The sequence below is a fragment of the Phaenicophaeus curvirostris genome, unplaced genomic scaffold, assembly GCF_032191515.1.
Source record: "Phaenicophaeus curvirostris isolate KB17595 unplaced genomic scaffold, BPBGC_Pcur_1.0 scaffold_330, whole genome shotgun sequence".
Taxonomy (NCBI): Eukaryota; Metazoa; Chordata; class Aves; order Cuculiformes; family Cuculidae; genus Phaenicophaeus; species Phaenicophaeus curvirostris.
The window spans coordinates 72,565-90,355 of NW_027206933.1; the positions used below are offsets into that span (position 1 = coordinate 72,565).

At 55.6% G+C, this 17,791-nt stretch overlaps 1 protein-coding gene across 5 annotated transcripts in view; it reads right to left on the bottom strand.

Moving 5' to 3' along the window:
- Positions 1 to 17,791, bottom strand: part of SMARCA4 (SWI/SNF related BAF chromatin remodeling complex subunit ATPase 4) — a 51,737-nt gene that overhangs the window by 7,417 nt on the left and 26,529 nt on the right. For 2 of the 5 annotated variants that reach the window (XM_069882776.1, XM_069882778.1), the window contains exons 20-29: positions 16,960 to 17,202; positions 15,668 to 15,781; positions 14,705 to 14,812; positions 13,846 to 13,932; positions 13,361 to 13,407; positions 11,598 to 11,764; positions 7,780 to 7,943; positions 6,136 to 6,363; positions 4,566 to 4,643; positions 2,550 to 2,777 (exon numbers count right to left, since the gene is read on the bottom strand). In XM_069882776.1, the coding sequence (XP_069738877.1) occupies positions 2,550 to 2,777; positions 4,566 to 4,643; positions 6,136 to 6,363; positions 7,780 to 7,943; positions 11,598 to 11,764; positions 13,361 to 13,407; positions 13,846 to 13,932; positions 14,705 to 14,812; positions 15,668 to 15,781; positions 16,960 to 17,202 (1,464 nt within the window). Of the gene's footprint in view, positions 1 to 2,549; positions 2,778 to 4,565; positions 4,644 to 5,831; positions 5,919 to 6,135; positions 6,364 to 7,779; positions 7,944 to 11,597; positions 11,765 to 13,360; positions 13,408 to 13,845; positions 13,933 to 14,704; positions 14,813 to 15,667; positions 15,782 to 16,959; positions 17,203 to 17,791 lie in introns of all 5 variants that reach the window. The other 3 variants (XM_069882779.1, XM_069882780.1, XM_069882781.1) reach the window with 2 other exon arrangements.

The window sequence follows — 17,791 nt, forward strand, 5'->3', positions numbered from 1 at the left end:
CAGATTTGAGGGGAATCAGAGCAAATTTGGGGAAATTGGAGTTGATTTGGGGGGAATCAGAGCAAATTGGGGGGAATCGGAGCAGATTTGGGGAAAATCGGAGCAAATTTGGCGGAAAATCGGAGCAAATTTGGGGAAAATCGGAGCAAATTTGGGGAAAATCAGAGTCAATTTGGAGGAATCGGAGCAGATTTGAGGGGAATCAGAGCAAATTCGGGGAAATTGGAGTTGATTTGGGGGAAATTGGAGCCAATTCGGGGGAATTGGAGCAAATTCGGGGGAACTGGAGCAGATTTGGGGGAAATCAGGGCAAATTTGGGGGAATTGGAGTTGATTTGGGGAAAATCGGAGCAGATTTGGGGTAACTGGAGAAGATTTGGGGGAAATCAGAGGAAATTTGGGGGGAATTGGAGCCAATTTGGGGGAATTGGAGCAAATTTGGGGGAAATCGGAGCAAATTTGGGGGAATTGGAGAAGATTTGGAGGAAATCAGAGGAAATTTGGGGGAATTGGAGCAAATTTGGGGGGAATCGGAGTCAATTTGGAGGAATCAGAGCAGATTTGAGGGGAATCAGAGCAAATTTGGGGCAATTGGAGCAGATTTGGGGGGAATCAGAGCAAATTTGGGGGAATCTGAGTCGATTTGGGGGGAATCGGAATCAATTTAGGGGAATCGGAGCAAATTTGGGGGAACTGGAACAGATTTGGAGGAAATTGGAGACGATTTGGGGGAATTGGAGAAAATTTGGGGGGAATCGGAGAGAATTTGGGGTAATTGGAGCAGATTTGGGGGAAATCAGAGGAAATTTGGGGGGGAATCGAGGCAAATTTGGAGGAATTGGAGTCAATTTGGAGGAATCGGAGCAGATTTGAGGGGAATCAGAGCAAATTTGGGGTAATTGGAGAAGATTTGGGGGAAATCAGAGCAAATTTGGGGGAATTGGAGCAGATTTGGGGAAATCGGAGCAAATTTGGGGGAAATCGGAGTAAATTTGGGGAAAATCATAGTCAATTTGGAGGAATCAGAGCAGATTTGAGGGGAATCAGAGCAAATTTGGGGAAATTGGAGTTGATTTGGGGGGAATCAGAGCAAATTGGGGGGAATCGGAGCAGATTTGGGGAAAATCGGAGCAAATTTGGCGGAAAATCGGAGCAAATTTGGGGAAAATCGGAGCAAATTTGGGGAAAATCAGAGTCAATTTGGAGGAATCGGAGCAGATTTGAGGGGAATCAGAGCAAATTCGGGGAAATTGGAGTTGATTTGGGGGAAATTGGAGCCAATTCGGGGGAATTGGAGCAAATTCGGGGGAACTGGAGCAGATTTGGGGGAAATCGGGGCAAATTTGGGGGAATTGGAGTCAATTTGGGGAAAATCGGAGCAGATTTGGGGTAATTGGAGAAGATTTGGGGGAAATCAGAGGAAATTTGGGGGGAATTGGAGCCAATTTGGGGGAATTGGAGCAAATTTGGGGGAAATCGGGGCAAATTTGGGGGAACTGGAGCAAATTTGGGGGAGCTGGAACAAATTTGGGGGAAATCGGAGCTGATTGGGGAGAATTTGAGCCAATTTGGGGGGTATCAGAGCAAATTTGGGGGAATTGGAGTCAATTTGGGGGGAATCAGAGCAGATTTGGAGGGAATCGGAATCAATTTAGGGAAGTCAGAGCAAATTTCGCGGAATCAGAGCAGATTTGGGGGAACTGGAACAAATTTGGGGGAAACTGGAGACGATTTGGGGGAATTGGAGCAAATTTGGGGGGAATCGGAGCAGATTTGGGGGAATCAGAGCAAATTTGGGGAAAATCTGAGCAAATTTGGGCTAATTGGAGAAGATTTGGGGGAAATCAGTGGAAATTTGGGGGGAATTGGAGCCAATTTGGGGGAATTGGAGTCAATTTGGAGGAATCGGAGCAGCTCTGAGGGGAATCAGAGCAAATTTGGGGGAATTGGAGTAGGTTTGGGGGGAACTGGAGCAAATTTGGGGCAAATTTGGGGGAAATCGGAGCTGATTTGGGGATATTTGAGCTGATGTGGGGGGAATCGGGGCCAGTTTGGAGGGAATCAGAGCAAATTTGGGGTAATTGGAGCAGATTTGGAGAAATTGGAGTCAATTTGGGGGGAATCAGAGCAGATTTGGAGGGAATCGGAATCAATTTAGGGGAATCGGAGCAAATTTAGGGGGATCCGAGTCGATTTAGGGAGGAATCGGAGCCAATTTGAGATGGAATCAGAGCCAATTTGGGGTAGAATCGGAGCCAATTTGAGATGGAATCAGAGCCGGTTTGGGGTGGAATCAAAGTTGATTTGGAGTGGGATCGAAGATGATTTGGGGTGGAATCGGAGCCAATCTGGAGCAGAATCCAACCTGCTCCTGGGCGAAATCAAAGCCGCGTTGAAGCGGAACCAAACGTGATTTAAAGCGGAACGGGAGCCGCTTTGGGGCCGAGTCGGAGCCGCTCCGGATTCGCTGCGGCTCGGGGCTCCAGCGAGGAGGGAGGGACCCGCGCGGCGCTGGGGAGGGTGGAGAAGATCGGAGAAGGCTGCTGTACCATGTATACCTTGAGCCACTGCTTCTCGGTCAGCGAGTCGCTGTAATCCACCTCCTTGCGGTGCCGCGACCCGCGCCCGAACATCTTCTCCTCCTCCTCCTCGCACGTCAAGCGCTCGACCTCGGCGTCGTCCTTGATGATCCACGAGGGCAGCTCGTCCTCCTCCATCAGCCGCGGTTTCCGCTTGGGGTTCCGAGCCTCCTCCCGCCGGCGATCCAGGTCCATGCGCTGCAAGGAGAGGGATTTGCCGGGGGGGCTGCCGGCTGCGCCGAGGGGTTCCCGGGTCCTTAAGGCCTCACGGAGACCTCGGAGCGGCACAACCGGAGACACCAGAGAGGGATTGGGGAGAGCCAGGAGCTGGGACAGGAGATCGGAGACCCCGGAGAGGGATTGCGGAGAGCCAGGAGCTGGGACAGGAGATCGGAGACACCGGAGAGGGACTGGGGAGAGCCAGGAGCTGGGAGAGGAGATCGGAGACACCGGAGAGGGACTGGGGAGAGCCAGGAGCTGGGAGAGGAGATCGGAGACACCGGAGACACCGGAGAGGGATTGGGGAGAGCCAGGAGCTGGGAGAGGAGATCGGAGACCCCGGAGAGGGATTGGGGAGAGCCAGGAGCTGGGAGAGGAGATCGGAGACACCGGAGAGGGATTGGGGAGAGCCAGGAGCTGGGAGAGGAGATCGGAGACACCGGAGACACCAGAGAGGGATTGGGGAGAGCCAGGAGCTGGGAGAGGAGATCGGAGACACCGGAGACACCAGAGAGGGATTGGGGAGAGCCAGGAGCTGGGAGAGGAGATCGGAGACACTGGAGAGGGATTGGGGAGAGCCAGGAGCTGGGAGAGGAGGTCGGAGACTCCGGAGAGGGATTGGGGAGAGCCAGGAGCTGGGAGAGGAGATCGGAGACACCGGAGAGGGACTGGGGAGAGCCAGGAGCTGGGACAGGAGATCGGAGACACCGGAGACACCGGAGAGGGATTGGGGAGAGCCAGGAGCTGGGAGAGGAGATCGGAGACACCGGAGAGGGACTGGGGAGAGCCAGGAGCTGGGAGAGGAGATCGGAGACACCGGAGACACCGGAGAGGGATTGGGGAGAGCCAGGAGCTGGGAGAGGAGATCGGAGACACTGGAGAGGGACTGGGGAGAGCCAGGAGCTGGGACAGGAGATCGGAGACACCGGAGAGGGACTGGGGAGAGCCAGGAGCTGGGAGAGGAGATCGGAGACACCGGAGAGGGATTGGGGAGAGCCAGGAGCTGGGAGAGGAGATTGGAGACACCGGAGACACCGGAGAGGGATTGGGGAGAGCCAGGAGCTGGGAGAGGAGATCGGAGACACTGGAGAGGGACTGGGGAGAGCCAGGAGCTGGGAGAGGAGATCAGAGACACCGGAGAGGGATTGGGGAGAGCCAGGAGCTGGGAGAGGAGATTGGAGACACCGGAGAGGGATTGGGGAGAGCCAGGAGCTGGGAGAGGAGATCGGAGACACCGGAGAGGGACTGGGGAGAGCCAGGAGCTGGGAGAGGAGATCGGAGACACCGGAGAGGGACTGGGGAGAGCCAGGAGCTGGGAGAGGAGATCGGAGACACCGGAGACACCGGAGAGGGATTGGGGAGAGCCAGGAGCTGGGAGAGGAGGTCGGAGACACCGGAGAGGGACTGGGGAGAGCCAGGAGCTGGGAGAGGAGATCAGAGACACCGGAGAGGGATTGGGAAGAGCCAGGAGCTGGGAGAGGAGATTTAATTCCTCCTCGGCCTCGTCTCCAGTAGCCCAAACTCTTTCTTTCGGTGAAGACCCCCCTTTTTCCAGCCCCAGGGGCACATTCCGGCTCCGTAGCCGCAGCCGGAAGGTCCCTATGGGCTCCTCCTTTACCGTAACCGGGAGGATCCTGCCTCTGCAGCCCGGTTCTGCCGTTTTACCTCGTTAACGAACCCCAGCTTCGTTAAGCTTGCTCACCAACTCCAAGCAGCTCAAGTTTCGGTGATTTGGGGCTATTTTTTTTAAGCCTTTTCCCTCCTCACCATGAAGAGGTCGAACTCCTCCTCGTGCCGAGCGATCATCTGGTTGACGGTTTCGTCGTCGGGAACCTCGTCTTCTTCCTGAAAAATGGGAAAAGACGCGGATTCAGCCTTGGAGAAGCTCTCCGAGCATCCCCCCCACCTCTCCCACCGACGCTGCTTTGGGTACCCAGGACACGCGGGGGCTCTACGGTTTTTTTATTATTTTTTTGGTAGATGAGATTTATTTTGAATATTTTCTTTTTTTTTTATCTATTTCTTTTATTTCTATTATATCTTGTATTTCTTTAATGTCTTGTATTTCTTCAATTTCTTGCATTTCTTTAATTTCTTGCATTTCTTCCATTTCTTTCATTAGTCTAATTTCTTTTATTTCTCTATTTTCCTTTCTCTAATTTCTTCTATTTCTTTCTTTCATTACTTTAATTTCTTATATTTATTTCTCTAATTTCTTTTACTCCTTTCATTTCTCCTATTTCTTGTATTTCTTTTATTTCCTTAATTTCTCCTATTTATTTCTTTAATTTCTCCTATTTCTTGTATTTCTTTTATCTCCTTAATTTCTCCTATTTATTTAATTTCTCCTATTTCTTGTATTTTTTATTTCTCTGACTTCTTTTATTTCTCTGATTTCTTGTATTTCTCTAACTTCTTGTATTTCTCTAACTTCTTGTATTTCTTGTATTTATTTTTTTTCTACTTTCTTTTATTTCTTTACTTTCTTGTATCTCTTGTATTTCTTTCATTTCTCTAATTTCTTTTATTTCTCTAATTAATTTCTTTTATTTCTTGTATTTCTTTTATTTCTCTAATTCCTTCTATTTCTTTTCTTTCATTTATTTCTCTAATTCCTTTAATTCCTTCGCTTCCTTCACTATTAATTTATTAATTTTATTTTTTTTTTGGGGAGGGGGGGTGGCTTCCCATTCCCTGAGCGGCTCGGGCCTCGAGGAGGATCGAACTGAACAGGCCGAGGAGGATTGAACCAAACAGGCCAAGGATCGAACCGAACAGGCCAAGGAGGATTGAACCAAACAGGCCGAGGAGGATTGAACCAAACAGGCCGAGGAGGATTGAACCAAACAGGCCGAGGATTGAATTGATCAGGCCAAGGATGATTGTATTGACTGGGCCGAGGAGGATCGAACTGAACAGGCCGAGGAGGATGAACGTAAAGGCCGAGGATTGTATCGACTGGGCCGAGGAGGATTGAATTGACTGGGCCGAGGAGGATTGATCGGGCGTGGAGACTGAGCGAGCCCCTCTCACCTTTAGAGGTGGTTCCTCCAGCTCAGCGTTCAGGCACAGGGAGGAGGCAGCGTGGGGGAAGCCGCCACTGCCCGCGCTGAATCTGTTCTGTGGATAAATAGAGGACTTCAGTCTCCAGGGCTTGTCAATCCATCACCTTTCCCCGACGCCAAAAAATCGCACAATCCAAGCCTTTCATGCTCCGTCATTTAGGTTTTTTTTTTTTTTTTAGCTTTGAAAGCCCCCAACGCCGCCGGGAAGAGCCACCACGCGTCCGCCAGCCGCGCCGTGGAGTCATTTGGAACCTGGGGGCCTCGTTTCTTACCTCGTCTTGCTCCTCGTGCTCCAAAATGGCCTGGAGGAACGCCCGGCGCTCGTGGCTGGAGGATTTCTGGTCGAACATGCCGGCCTGGATGACTTTCTGGTCGACGTTGAGCTTGTATTTGGCGGCGGCGAGGATCTTCTCCTCCACGCTGTTCACCGTGCAGAGGCGGAGCACGCGCACCTCGTTCTGCTGCCCGATGCGGTGAGCGCGGTCCTGGGCCTGGAGGTCCTGGGGGGAACCAGAAGAGGGGTTGGAGACGGGATTAACCACCAGGAACGGGCTCAGCGTTTGCCGATGGGATTTACGGCGCTCGGGTTTGGGAGCGAGCGGTGATGGAACCACCTTCTCCATTCATTGAAGGATGGAGATGGGTGTTTCGGTGTGGTTGGTGGGTTTTTTTTGGTTGGTTGGTTGGTTTTGGGGGCACTAGTTGGGTTTTTGGGGCAGCTGGTTGGATTTTGCTACAGCTGGTTGGGTTTTCGCTGCAGTTGGTTGGGTTTTTTGTGAAGTTGGTCGGGGTTTTGCTGCAGCTGGTTGGGTTTTTGAGGTGGTTAGTGAGGGGTTTGGTGCAGTTTGTTGGGTTTTTGGTGCCTTGGTTGGGTTTTTGGTGCATTTGGTTGAGGATCCGAAGGGATTTATGGACAGGGACGGGCACAGCGTTTGCCGATGGGATTTACGGCGCTCGGGTTTGGGAGCGAGCGGTGATGGAACCACCTTCTCCATTCATTGAAGGATGGAGATGGGTGTTTCGGTGTGGTTGGTGGGTTTATTTTTGGTTGGTTGGTTGGTTTTGGGGGCACTAGTTGGGTTTTTGGGGCAGCTGGTTGGATTTTGCTACAGCTGGTTGGGCTTTTGGTGTGGCTGGTTGGGTTTTTGCTGCAGTTGGTTGGGTTTTTTGTGAAGTTGGTTGGGGTTTTGCTGCAGCTGCTTGGGTTTTTGATGTGGTTAGTGAGGGGTTTGGTGCAGTTTGTTGGGTTTTTGGTGCCTTGGTTGGGTTTTTGGTGCATTTGGTTGAGGATCCGAAGGGATTTATGGACAGGGACGGGCACAGCGTTTGCCAATGGAATTTACGGCACTCGGGTTTGGGAGCGAGCGGTGATGGAACCACCTTCTCCATTCATTGAAGGGTGGAGAAGGGTTTTTTGGTGTGGTTGGTGGGTTTTTTCTGGTTAGTTGGTTGGTTTTTGGGTGGGGTTGACTTGCTTGCTTGGTTGGTTGGTTTTTTTGTGAAGTTGGTTGGGTTTTGCTGCAGCTTGTTGGGTTTTGATGTGGCTGGTTGGGCGTTTGCTGCAGTTGGTTGGGTTTTTGATGCAGTTGGTGGGGGTTTTGGGGCATTGGTTGGGTTTTTGCTATAGCTGGTTGGGTTTTTGGTGCATTTGGTTGGGTTTTTGATGCAGTTGGTTGGGTTTTTGGTGCGGCTGGTTGGGTTTTTGGTGCGGCTGGTTGGGTTTTTGATATGGTTGGTGGGGGGTTTGGTGCAGTTTGTTGGGTTTTTGGTGCATTTGGTTGGGTTTTTGGTGCAGCTGGTTGGGTTTTTGATGTGGTTAGTGGGGGGTTTGGTGCATTGGTTGGGTTTTTGGTGCAGTTCGTTGGTTTTTTGGAGCATTTAGTTGGATTTTTGGTGCACTGCTTGGGTTTTTTTACCTGGTGAGGGTTCCAGTCGCTGTCAAAGATAATGACGGTGTCGGCCGACTGGAGGTTCAGGCCCAGCCCACCGGCCCGAGTGCTCAGCAGGAAAATGAAATACTCCGAACCCGGCTCGTTAAACGTCTTTAACAACATTCCCCGGTCCTCTGCTTTAGTGGTTCCTGAAAACAGAGAGAGGGGGTTATTCCTGCCCCACAGGCGACCGTCAGGAGATCCTGAGGGGCTGGGAGAGTTGGGATTGTCCAGCCTGGAGAAGAGAAGGCTGCAGGGAGACCTCAGAGCAGCTTCTAGGATGGAAAGAGGCTCCAGGGAAGCTGGGGAGGAGCTCTTGATCAGGGATAGGATGAGGGGAACAGCTTAAAGCTGAAAAAGGAGAGATGGAGATGGGATCTTGGGGAGAAAAGTTCTCCTGGAAGGGTGGGGAAGCCCTGGGGCAGGTTGCCCAGGAGCAGTGGTGGCTGCTCCATCCCTGGAGGGGTTGAAGACCAGGTTGGATGGGGCTTGGAGCTCCTGATCCAGCGGGAGGTGTCCCTGCCCATGGGGCTGGATCTGGATGGGTTTTGAGGTCCCTGCCAACTCCACCCACCCTATGAGTCCATGATCCGGAGGGAGCACGAGAGGCATTTTAGGTGCCTGGGCGGCCATTTTTGGAGAAAGACTTGAGGAAAAGGGAGGAAAAAATAAAAAGAGAATGGAACGGCTAAATACGGATGGTGGGGCCACCCTTGAGTGGACTGGAAGAGCTCAGGAGAGCAGAGCTGAGAACGCAGTGGGATTCAGGGCAGCTCCACAGGGATCAGGGATGGTCCAGGGAGCAAGAGAAGCTCTTCAGGAGCCGTTCGGGATGCTCTGAGGGGTGAAGGTGGCTCTGCAGGAGCCGTTCGGGATGTTCTGAGGGGTGAAGGTAGCTCTGCAGGAGCCGTTCAGGATGCTCTAGGGGTGAAGGTGGCTCTGCAGGAGCCGTTCAGGATGCTCTAGGGGTGAAGGTGGCTCTGCAGGAGCCGTTCGGGATGCTCTAGGGGTGAAGGTGGCTCTGCAGGAGCCGTTCGGGATGCTCTAGGGGTTAAGGTAGCTCTGCAGGAGCCGTTCAGGATGCTCTAGGGGTGAAGGTGGCTCTGCAGGAGCCGTTTGGGATGTTCTGAGGGGTGAAGTTAGCTCTGCAGGAGCCGTTTGGGATGCTCTGAGGGGTGAAGGTAGCTCTGCAGGAGCCGTTCGGGATGCTCTAGGGGTGAAGGTGGCTCTGCAGGAGCCGTTCGGGATGCTCTAGGGGTGAAGGTAGCTCTGCAGGAGCTGTTTGGGATCCTCTGGGGTGAAGGTGGCTCTGCAGGAGCCGTTCGGGATGCTCTAGGGGTGAAGGTGGCTCTGCAGGAGCCGTTCAGGATGCTCTGGGGTGAAGGTAGCTCTGCAGGAGCCGTTCGGGATGCTCTAGGGGTGAAGGTGGCTCTGCAGGAGCCGTTCGGGATGCTCTAGGGGTGAAGGTGGCTCTGCAGGAGCCGTTCGGGATGTTCTGAGGGGTGAAGGTGGCTCTGCAGGAGCCGTTCGGGATGCTCTAGGGGTGAAGGTGGCTCTGCAGGAGCCGTTCGGGATGCTTTAGGGGTGAAGGTGGCTCTGCAGGAGCCGTTCGGGATGTTCTGAGGGGTGAAGTTAGCTCTGCAGGAGCCGTTTGGGATGCTCTGAGGGGTGAAGGTAGCTCTGCAGGAGCCGTTCGGGATGCTCTGGGGTGAAGGTAGCTCTGCAGGAGCCGTTCGGGATGCTCTAGGGGTGAAGGTAGCTCTGCAGGAGCTGTTTGGGATCCTCTGGGGTGAAGGTGGCTCTGCAGGAGCCGTTCGGGATGCTCTAGGGGTGAAGGTGGCTCTGCAGGAGCCGTTCGGGATGTTCTGAGGGGTGAAGGTGGCTCTGCAGGAGCCGTTCGGGATGCTCTAGGGGTGAAGGTGGCTCTGCAGGAGCCGTTCGGGATGCTTTAGGGGTGAAGGTGGCTCTGCAGGAGCCGTTCGGGATGTTCTGAGGGGTGAAGGTGGCTCTGCAGGAGCCGTTCGGGATGTTCTGAGGGGTGAAGGTGGCTCTGCAGGAGCCGTTCGGGATGCTCTAGGGGTGAAGGTGGCTCTGCAGGAGCCGTTCGGGATGCTCTGAGGGGTGAAGGTGGCTCTGCAGGAGCCGTTCGGGATGCTCTGAGGGGTGAAGGTGGCTCTGCAGGAGCCGTTCGGGATGCTCTAGGGTGAAGGTGGCTCTGCAGGAGCCGTTCGGGATGCTCTGAGGGGTGAAGGTGGCTCTGCAGGAGCCGTTCGGGATGCTCTGGGGTGAAGGTAGCTCTGCAGGAGCCGTTCGGGATGCTCTGGGGGGTGAAGGTAGCTCTGCAGGAGCCGTTCGGGATGCTCTAGGGGTGAAGGGGGCTCTGCAGGAGCCGTTCGGGATGCTCTGAGGGGTGAAGGTGGCTCTGCAGGAGCCGTTCGGGATGTTCTGAGGGGTGAAGGTGGCTCTGCAGGAGCCGTTCGGGATGCTCTAGGGGTGAAGGTAGCTCTGCAGGAGCCGTTCGGGATGCTCTGAGGGGTGAAGGTGGCTCTGCAGGAGCCGTTCGGGATGCTCTAGGGGTGAAGGTAGCTCTGCAGGAGCCGTTCGGGATGCTCTAGGGGTGAAGGTGGCTCTGCAGGAGCCGTTCGGGATGCTCTAGGGGTGAAGGTGGCTCTGCAGGAGCCGTTCAGGATGCTCTAGGGGTGAAGGTGGCTCTGCAGGAGCCGTTCGGGATGTTTTGGGGGTGAAGGTGGCTCTGCAGGAGCCGTTCGGGATGCTCTAGGGGTGAAGGTGGCTCTGCAGGAGCCGTTCAGGATGCTCTAGGGGTGAAGGTGGCTCTGCAGGAGCCGTTCGGGATGTTTTGGGGGTGAAGGTGGCTCTGCAGGAGCCGTTCGGGATGCTCTGAGGGGTGAAGGTGGCTCTGCAGGAGCCGTTCAGGATGTTCTGAGGGGTGAAGGTGGCTCTGCAGGAGCCGTTCGGGATGCTCTAGGGGTGAAGGTGGCTCTGCAGGAGCCGTTCAGGATGCTCTAGGGGTGAAGGTGGCTCTGCAGGAGCCGTTCGGGATGTTTTGGGGGTGAAGGTGGCTCTGCAGGAGCCGTTCGGGATGCTCTAGGGGTGAAGGTAGCTCTGCAGGAGCCGTTCGGGATGTCCTGAGGGGTGAAGGTGGCTCTGCAGGAGCTGTTTGGGATGCTCTAGGGGTGAAGGTGGCTCTGCAGGAGCCGTTCGGGATGCTCTAGGGGTGAAGGTAGCTCTGCAGGAGCCGTTCGGGATGCTCTAGGGGTGAAGGTGGCTCTGCAGGAGCCGTGCGGGATGCTCTGAGGGGTGAAGGTGGCTCTGCAGGAGCCGTTCGGGATGTTCTGAGGGGTGAAGGTGGCTCTGCAGGAGCCCAGATGGGCTCCAGGCACAAACTACACGGCACGTTTTCGGGCTCAGCGCTGGGATTTAACTGATTGCTTCTTGTTTATCCGAGCTTAACAGGGTTACGGCTCTACCGGTTGAGGTTTCCGGGCCCTTCGACCGTCCTGCGAAGCTCCGGGATCAGAGATTTAAAACCGAAGGGACCGTTTGGCAGCAGCTGATGGGACCGCATGGAGCCAAGGGGTGTGTTTTGTATCTTACCCCGCAGGATTTCTTGCTCTAAACTCCGAGCGGGGCCGATCGCTGCTCAGTTTGGACGCGATTCCCTCAGGAAAAGCCGTCCCGGTGGATCCGGAGGCGCTTCCCTCACCCCCCAGCCCTGCGCCCAGGGGGTTTTATCCTCCCCGCGATGGCAGAAGGGCTCCTGCCCGCACGCCCAGGGCACTCACCGTCCAGCCTGAGGTATTTGAATCCACGATAAGCAAAATAATCTTCCATGATGGTCATCAGGGAGGTCATCTGGCAGAAGAGCAGCACCTTGTGGTTGGTGGCTCGAAGCTTGGGCAGGATGCGATCCAGCAGCTCGAATTTACCCGAGGCGCGATATAAATCCAGGCTGGGAGGGAAGAGAAGAGCGGAGACGAGGATTTGAGGTGGAAAAATGCAGCACGTCCCCTCTCTGGGTTGTTCTGTGTGGAATCATGGAGTCGTTATCATAGAATCAGAGAGTCACCAGGTTGGAAAGGACCCACCGGATCATGGAGTCCAACCATCCCCATCAATCACTGACCCACGTCCCTCAGCACCTCGTCCACCCGGCCCTCAAACCCCTCCAGGGCAGGGGACTCAACCCCCTCCCTGTCCCAGGGCCCAGGGACCCTTTCCAGGAAAGATTCCATCCTGCTGTCCAGCCGGAGCCTCCCCTGGTGGAGCTTGAGGCCGTTCCCTCTCGGCCTGGCCCCTGGCCCTGGGGAGAAGAGCCCAGCTCCCTCCTCTCCACCAGCTCCTTGCAGGGAAAGAGCAAGGAGGTCTCCCCTCAGGCTCCTCTTCTCCAGGTTAAAAAGCTCCAGGTCCCTCAGCTGCTCCCACAACCTCTGGTCCTCCAGACCCTTCTCCAGCTTCATCTCGGAGCGAGGGACTCAAAACTGAACCCAGGATTCGAGGTGCGGCCTCAGCACCAAGTCCAGGGGCACAATCCCTTCCCTGCTCCTGCTGGCCCGATCCCTCTCTAGATCCTTCCTGCCCTCCAGCCATGGATCCAGCCTGGCCTGATCCCTCTGCAGATCCAGCCTGCCCTCCATCCATGGATCCAGCCTGTCCTGATCCCTCTCTAGATCCTTCCTGCCCTCCAGCCATGGATCCAGCCTCTCCTGATCCCTCTCTAGATCCTTCCTGCCCTCCAGCCATGGACCCAGCCTCTCCTGATCCCTCTCTAGATCCTTCCTGCCCTCCAGCCATGGATCCAGCCTCTCCTGATCCCTCTCTAGACCCTTCCTGCCCTCCAGCCATGGATCCAGCCTCTCCTGATCCCTCTCTAGATCCTTCCTGCTCTCCAGCCATGGATCCAGCCTGGCTCGATCCCTCTCTAGATCCTTCCTGCCCTCCAGCCATGGATCCAGCCTCTCCTGATCCCTCTCTAGATCCTTCCTGCCCTCCAGCCATGGATCCAGCCTCTCCTGATCCCTCTCTAGATCCTTCCTGCTCTCCAGCCATGGATCCAGCCTCTCCTGATCCCTCTCTAGATCCTTCCTGCCCTCCATCCATGGATCCAGCCTCTCCCGATCCCTCTCTAGATCCTTCCTGCCCTCCATCCATGGATCCAGCCTGGCCTGATCTCTCTCTAGATCCTTCCTGCCCTCCAGCCATGGATCCAGCCTGGCCTCATCCCTCTCTAGATCCTTCCTGCCCTCCATCCATGGATCCAGCCTCTCCTGATCCCTCTCTAGATCCTTCCTGCCCTCCATCCATGGATCCAGCCTCTACTGATCCCTCTCTAGATCCTTCCTGCCCTCCAGCCATGGATCCAGCCTGGCCCGATCCCTCTGGAAATCCTTCCTCTGTCCAAGGATTTCCTAAAATCTAGGAAAACACCACCTACGGCCTTTGCCTCGTCCATCAGGAGTCACCGGGTTGCAGAGGGCGCTCAGCTTGCTCAACTGGACGTGCTCCTCAAGAAAAAGCCACAGTTGCAGCTCTCCAAGCCCTTACTCACCCTTGCACGATGCCTCCCGTGAAGCCCAAGTGCTCGGAAAAGGATTCCTGCCATAGGGGAAAAGAACCGGAGTCAGAAACCGTTTGAGCATGGAAAGAAATCCAGCTAAACCCTAGGAACGCCTGGAAAACTAAGCGGCCCTGAGGGCAGAAGCCAAAGTTCTTGCTCCTGAAGGGCTCGGGGAGCTGCTGTGGGAAGAAAGTGGAGACGGGAGCGGTTTGGGAAGGCCTGAAGGCTGTCGCCGAGCTCGTTGGGATGAGCGGATACACCCAAACTCCCTTTTTTTAGGCAATTCTGCTCCATCGAGCCCGCTCGGGCACATTCCAGATGGTTTTGGGTGGGAAAAGGAGCCTTCAAGAGGAATCCGGCCCGGCAAACAGCCCCGTGAACGCTCAGCGCTGGGTTTAATCTGCTTTATCTCCATTCCAGAGAGGGATGGGAGCGTTCTTCCCCGTTTCTGGAGATCCCCAGGGTTGCCCCGTTACCTCGATGTGCTGGAACATGTAGGGGTGGTTGCAGATTTTCCGTAGCTGCATGATGGTGTTCATTAAGGTTTTCGTCCCGCCTTTCCCCTGTGCAAACAAGAAAGGAATTAGCGGATGGAGAAGACCTCTCCCCCATCCCTGGAGGTGCCTCCAGAGCTTCATCTAAGAGGGCTTTGCTCCCTCTGTCAATGTAGGAACTGAGAGTGGAGGGAGGAGACCTCAACCCCATCCCTAGAGGTGCCTCCAGAACTTCATCCAAGAGGATTTTGCTCCCTCTGTCCGTGTAGGAACTGAAAGTGGACAGAGAAAACCTCTCCCCCATCCCCAGAGGTGCCTCTAGAGCTTCATCCAAGAGGATTTTGCTCCCTCTGTCCATGTAGGAACTGAGAGAGGATGGAGAAGACCTCAACCCCATCCCTGGAGGTGCCTCCAGAGCTTCATCCAAGAGGATTTTGCTCCCTCTGTCCATGTAGGAACTGAGAGAGGATGGAGAAGACCTCTCCCCCATCCCCAGAGGTGCCTCTAGAGCTTCATCCAAGAGGATTTTGCTCCCTCTGTCCATGTAGGAACTGAGAGAGGATGGAGAAGACCTCAACCCCATCCCTGGAGGTGCCCCCAGAGCTTCATCCAAGAGGATTTTGCTCCCTCTGTCCATGTAGGAACTGAGAGAGGATGGAGAAGACCTCTCCCCCATCCCCAGAGGTGCCTCTAGAGCTTCATCCAAGAGGATTTTGCTCCCTCTGTCCATGTAGGAACTGAGAATGGACGGAGAAGACCTCAACCCCATCCCTGGAGATGCTTCCAGCCCGGCTCCGGTTATGGAGAGATCCAGGAAAAGCAGAGATCCGAGGGAGCTGACCTTTTTGTCCTTCTCAGAGCCATCGGTGAGCAGCACGCCCTTGGCCTGCATGTGCCGGTAGAGGACCCTCTGCAGTGCCGACATGTCACACTTGATCACGTATTCCACCTGCAAGAGCCCCAGAAGGGTTAGTTCCCAACGGAATCCCAGCTGGAATCTCCAAAACCCTCAACCTGCACCTTCATCGAGTGCTCCCTGAGAGAGTTTGGGGGTGACACTGAGCCGGGTGGATCTGCTGGAGGGTTTGAGGTTCTCCAGAGGGATCTGAGCTGGTTGGATCCATGGGCTGAGACCAAGGGGATGAGGTTGGAGCAGGACCTTGGGGCACAACGACCCTGGGCAGCTCCAGCCTAGGAGGAGTCTGGCTGGAAAGGGCCTGGAGGAGAAGGACCTGGGGGGGTTGGTGGGACACGAGGATGTGGAGGCTCTGGAGCGAGTGCAGAGAAGAGCAACGAAGCTGGGGAGGGGGCTGGAGGAGAAGAGGAGCGGCTGAGAGAGCTGGGGGGGTTCAGCCTGGAGAAGAGGAGCCTGAGGGGAGACCTCCTTGCTCTTTCCCTGCAAGGAGCTCGTGGAGAGGAGGGAGCTGGGCTCTTCTCCCCAGGGCCAGGGGCCAGGCCGAGAGGGAACGGCCTCAAGCTCCACCAGGGGAGGCTCCGGCTGGACAGCAGGATGGAATCTTTCCTGGAAAGGGTCCCTGGGCCCTGGGACAGGGAGGGGGTTGAGTCCCCTGCCCTGGAGGGGTTGAAGGGCCGGGTGGACGAGGCGCTGAGGGACACGGGTCAGTGATTGATGGGGATGGTTGGACTCCACGATCCGGTGGGTCCTCTCCAACCTGGTGATTCTCTAATTCAAACCCCCAGGATCCTGGATCCTTCTGGAGCACAACACAAACCCAACCACCCTCAAGCCCAGACGAGGCCCCACGGACACACGGAGACGAGGACGGATTCTCGTGGCCGTTACCTTCTCTGGGAGCTGAGCTTCCACCTCCTTCTTCAGCCTCCGCAGCAGGAAGGGGCGCAGCACCTTGTGCAAGCGCCGGATGATCAGGATGGTTTCCTCTTCGTTGAGGTCGACCTGCATCACCAGGAAAAGGAACCGTTACGCTGGGGACACCCCTGGCCACCCCAGGGTTGGGATGAAGCCCAGTGATGCTCCACAGGGACACCAGGAGTTTCTCTGGTGGAATCAGCACCACGGGAGGTTCCTGCACTGGTTTCTTTTCGAGTTGGGGCTCCCTTGTCTCCCCATGAAACCCCAGGAGTCGCTTCCAAAGCCCAACCGGCTCCCATCCCAGAATCCCAGCCCGGTGGGGTGGGAAGGACCCTTCCCAGCTCCCTGTCCCCACGTCCTTCTCCACACCGGTCATTCCCGCTCTCTCTCAATGCCAGCTTGGAGGTGACTCCATGTCTCCAGGTCCTTCTCCACTCTGGTTGGTCACTCCCACCCTCTCCTGATGCCAGCTTGGAGGTGACTCCGTGTCTCCAGGTCCTTCTCCACTCTGGCTGGTTGCTCCCACCCTCTCCCAGCTCAGAGGTGACTCCATGACTCCAGGTCCTTCTCCATTCTGGTTGGTCATTCCCACCCTCTCCAACCTTGGAGGTGACTCCGTGTCCACCACCGGATCGCTCAGTGATGGCAGATCCGCTCTCCTACCCTCATTTCCAACCCTCAAGGACCTCGCTCCTATTTCTCCTTCATTTCCAGCCCTCGAGGACCTCGCTCCTATTTCTCCTTCATTTCCAGCCCTCGAGGACCTCGCTCCTATTTCACCTTCATTTCCAACCCTCGAGGACCTCGCTCCTATTTCTCCTTCATTTCCAACCCTTGAGGACCTCGCTCCTATTTCACCTTCATTTCCAACCCTCAGTGACCTCGCTCCTATTTCTCCTTCATTTCCAACCCTCGAGGTCCTCGCTCCTATTTCTCCTTCATTTCCAACCCTCGAGGACCTCGCTCCTATTTCTCCTTCATTTCCAACCCTCGAGGACCTCGCTCCTATTTCTCCTTCATTTCCAACCCTCGAGGACCTCGCTCCTATTTCACCTTCATTTCCAACCCTCAAGGACCTCGTTCCCATTTCACCTTCATTTCCAACCCTCGAGGACCTCGTTCCCATTTCACCTTCATTTCCAGCCCTCAAGGACCTCGCTCCCACTTCCCATCTTCCACCAAGACTCTTCCCAAAGCAACTCCATCCCCAGGGCGACTCTCGGCTCATTCCGAGTGGGAATTTCCCCCCGCCGCCCCGGTACCTTCTCCCCGGTCATGGCGAAGGGCGCGTTGAACCACTGCTCGAAGGTGCTGCAGCTCTTGAAGATGGTCGGCAGGAGGAAGTTGAGAAGGGCCCACAGCTCCGGCAATTTGTTCTGGAGCGGCGTTCCTGTCAGGAGCAGGCGGCGCGGAGCCACGTAGTGCGTGTTGAGGACCTGGGTCAGCTTGCAGTGATGGTTCTTCATCCGGTGGCCCTCGTCTACGATCATGTACTTCCAGCGGATCTGCGGGAAGGAGGGAAGCGCCGGTGAGGGACGGAGCTCGCTCGGAATTTACCTGCGTCCAGGAAGGATCCGAGCCAGCCAGGATCTCAGAAGGCCACCACCACCAACGGTCCTTCGGGAAGGGATCTCAGCTCGGAGAGGGAGCCGGGAGAAGCACGGAGAACGCTGAGGCCAAGGGGCGGACGGGGACTGCTCCCAGTTTTGGGGAACGCCAACATTCCAGGACAATTCCAACCACGTCCAACTCCGCAATGGGGAGGAGATGATGGGGGTGGAGATGGAGATAGTGGTAGGACAAGGGATGGGATAGAGATGAGGATGGGGATGAGAGTGGGATAGAGATGGAGACGAGGATGGGTTGGAGATGGAGATGGGATGGAAATAGTGGTAGGATGAGGGATGGGATGGAGGCAGAGAGGGTGGAGGAGGCGGAGAGGGTGGAGGAGGTGGAAGGACAAGGGATGGGATGGAGATGAGGATGGGATGGAGACAGTGGTAGGACAAGGGAGGGGATGGAGAGGAGGGGATGGCGAGGGAGGGGATGGCGATAGATGGAGACGACGGGGTGGGGATGATGGGATGGGACAGA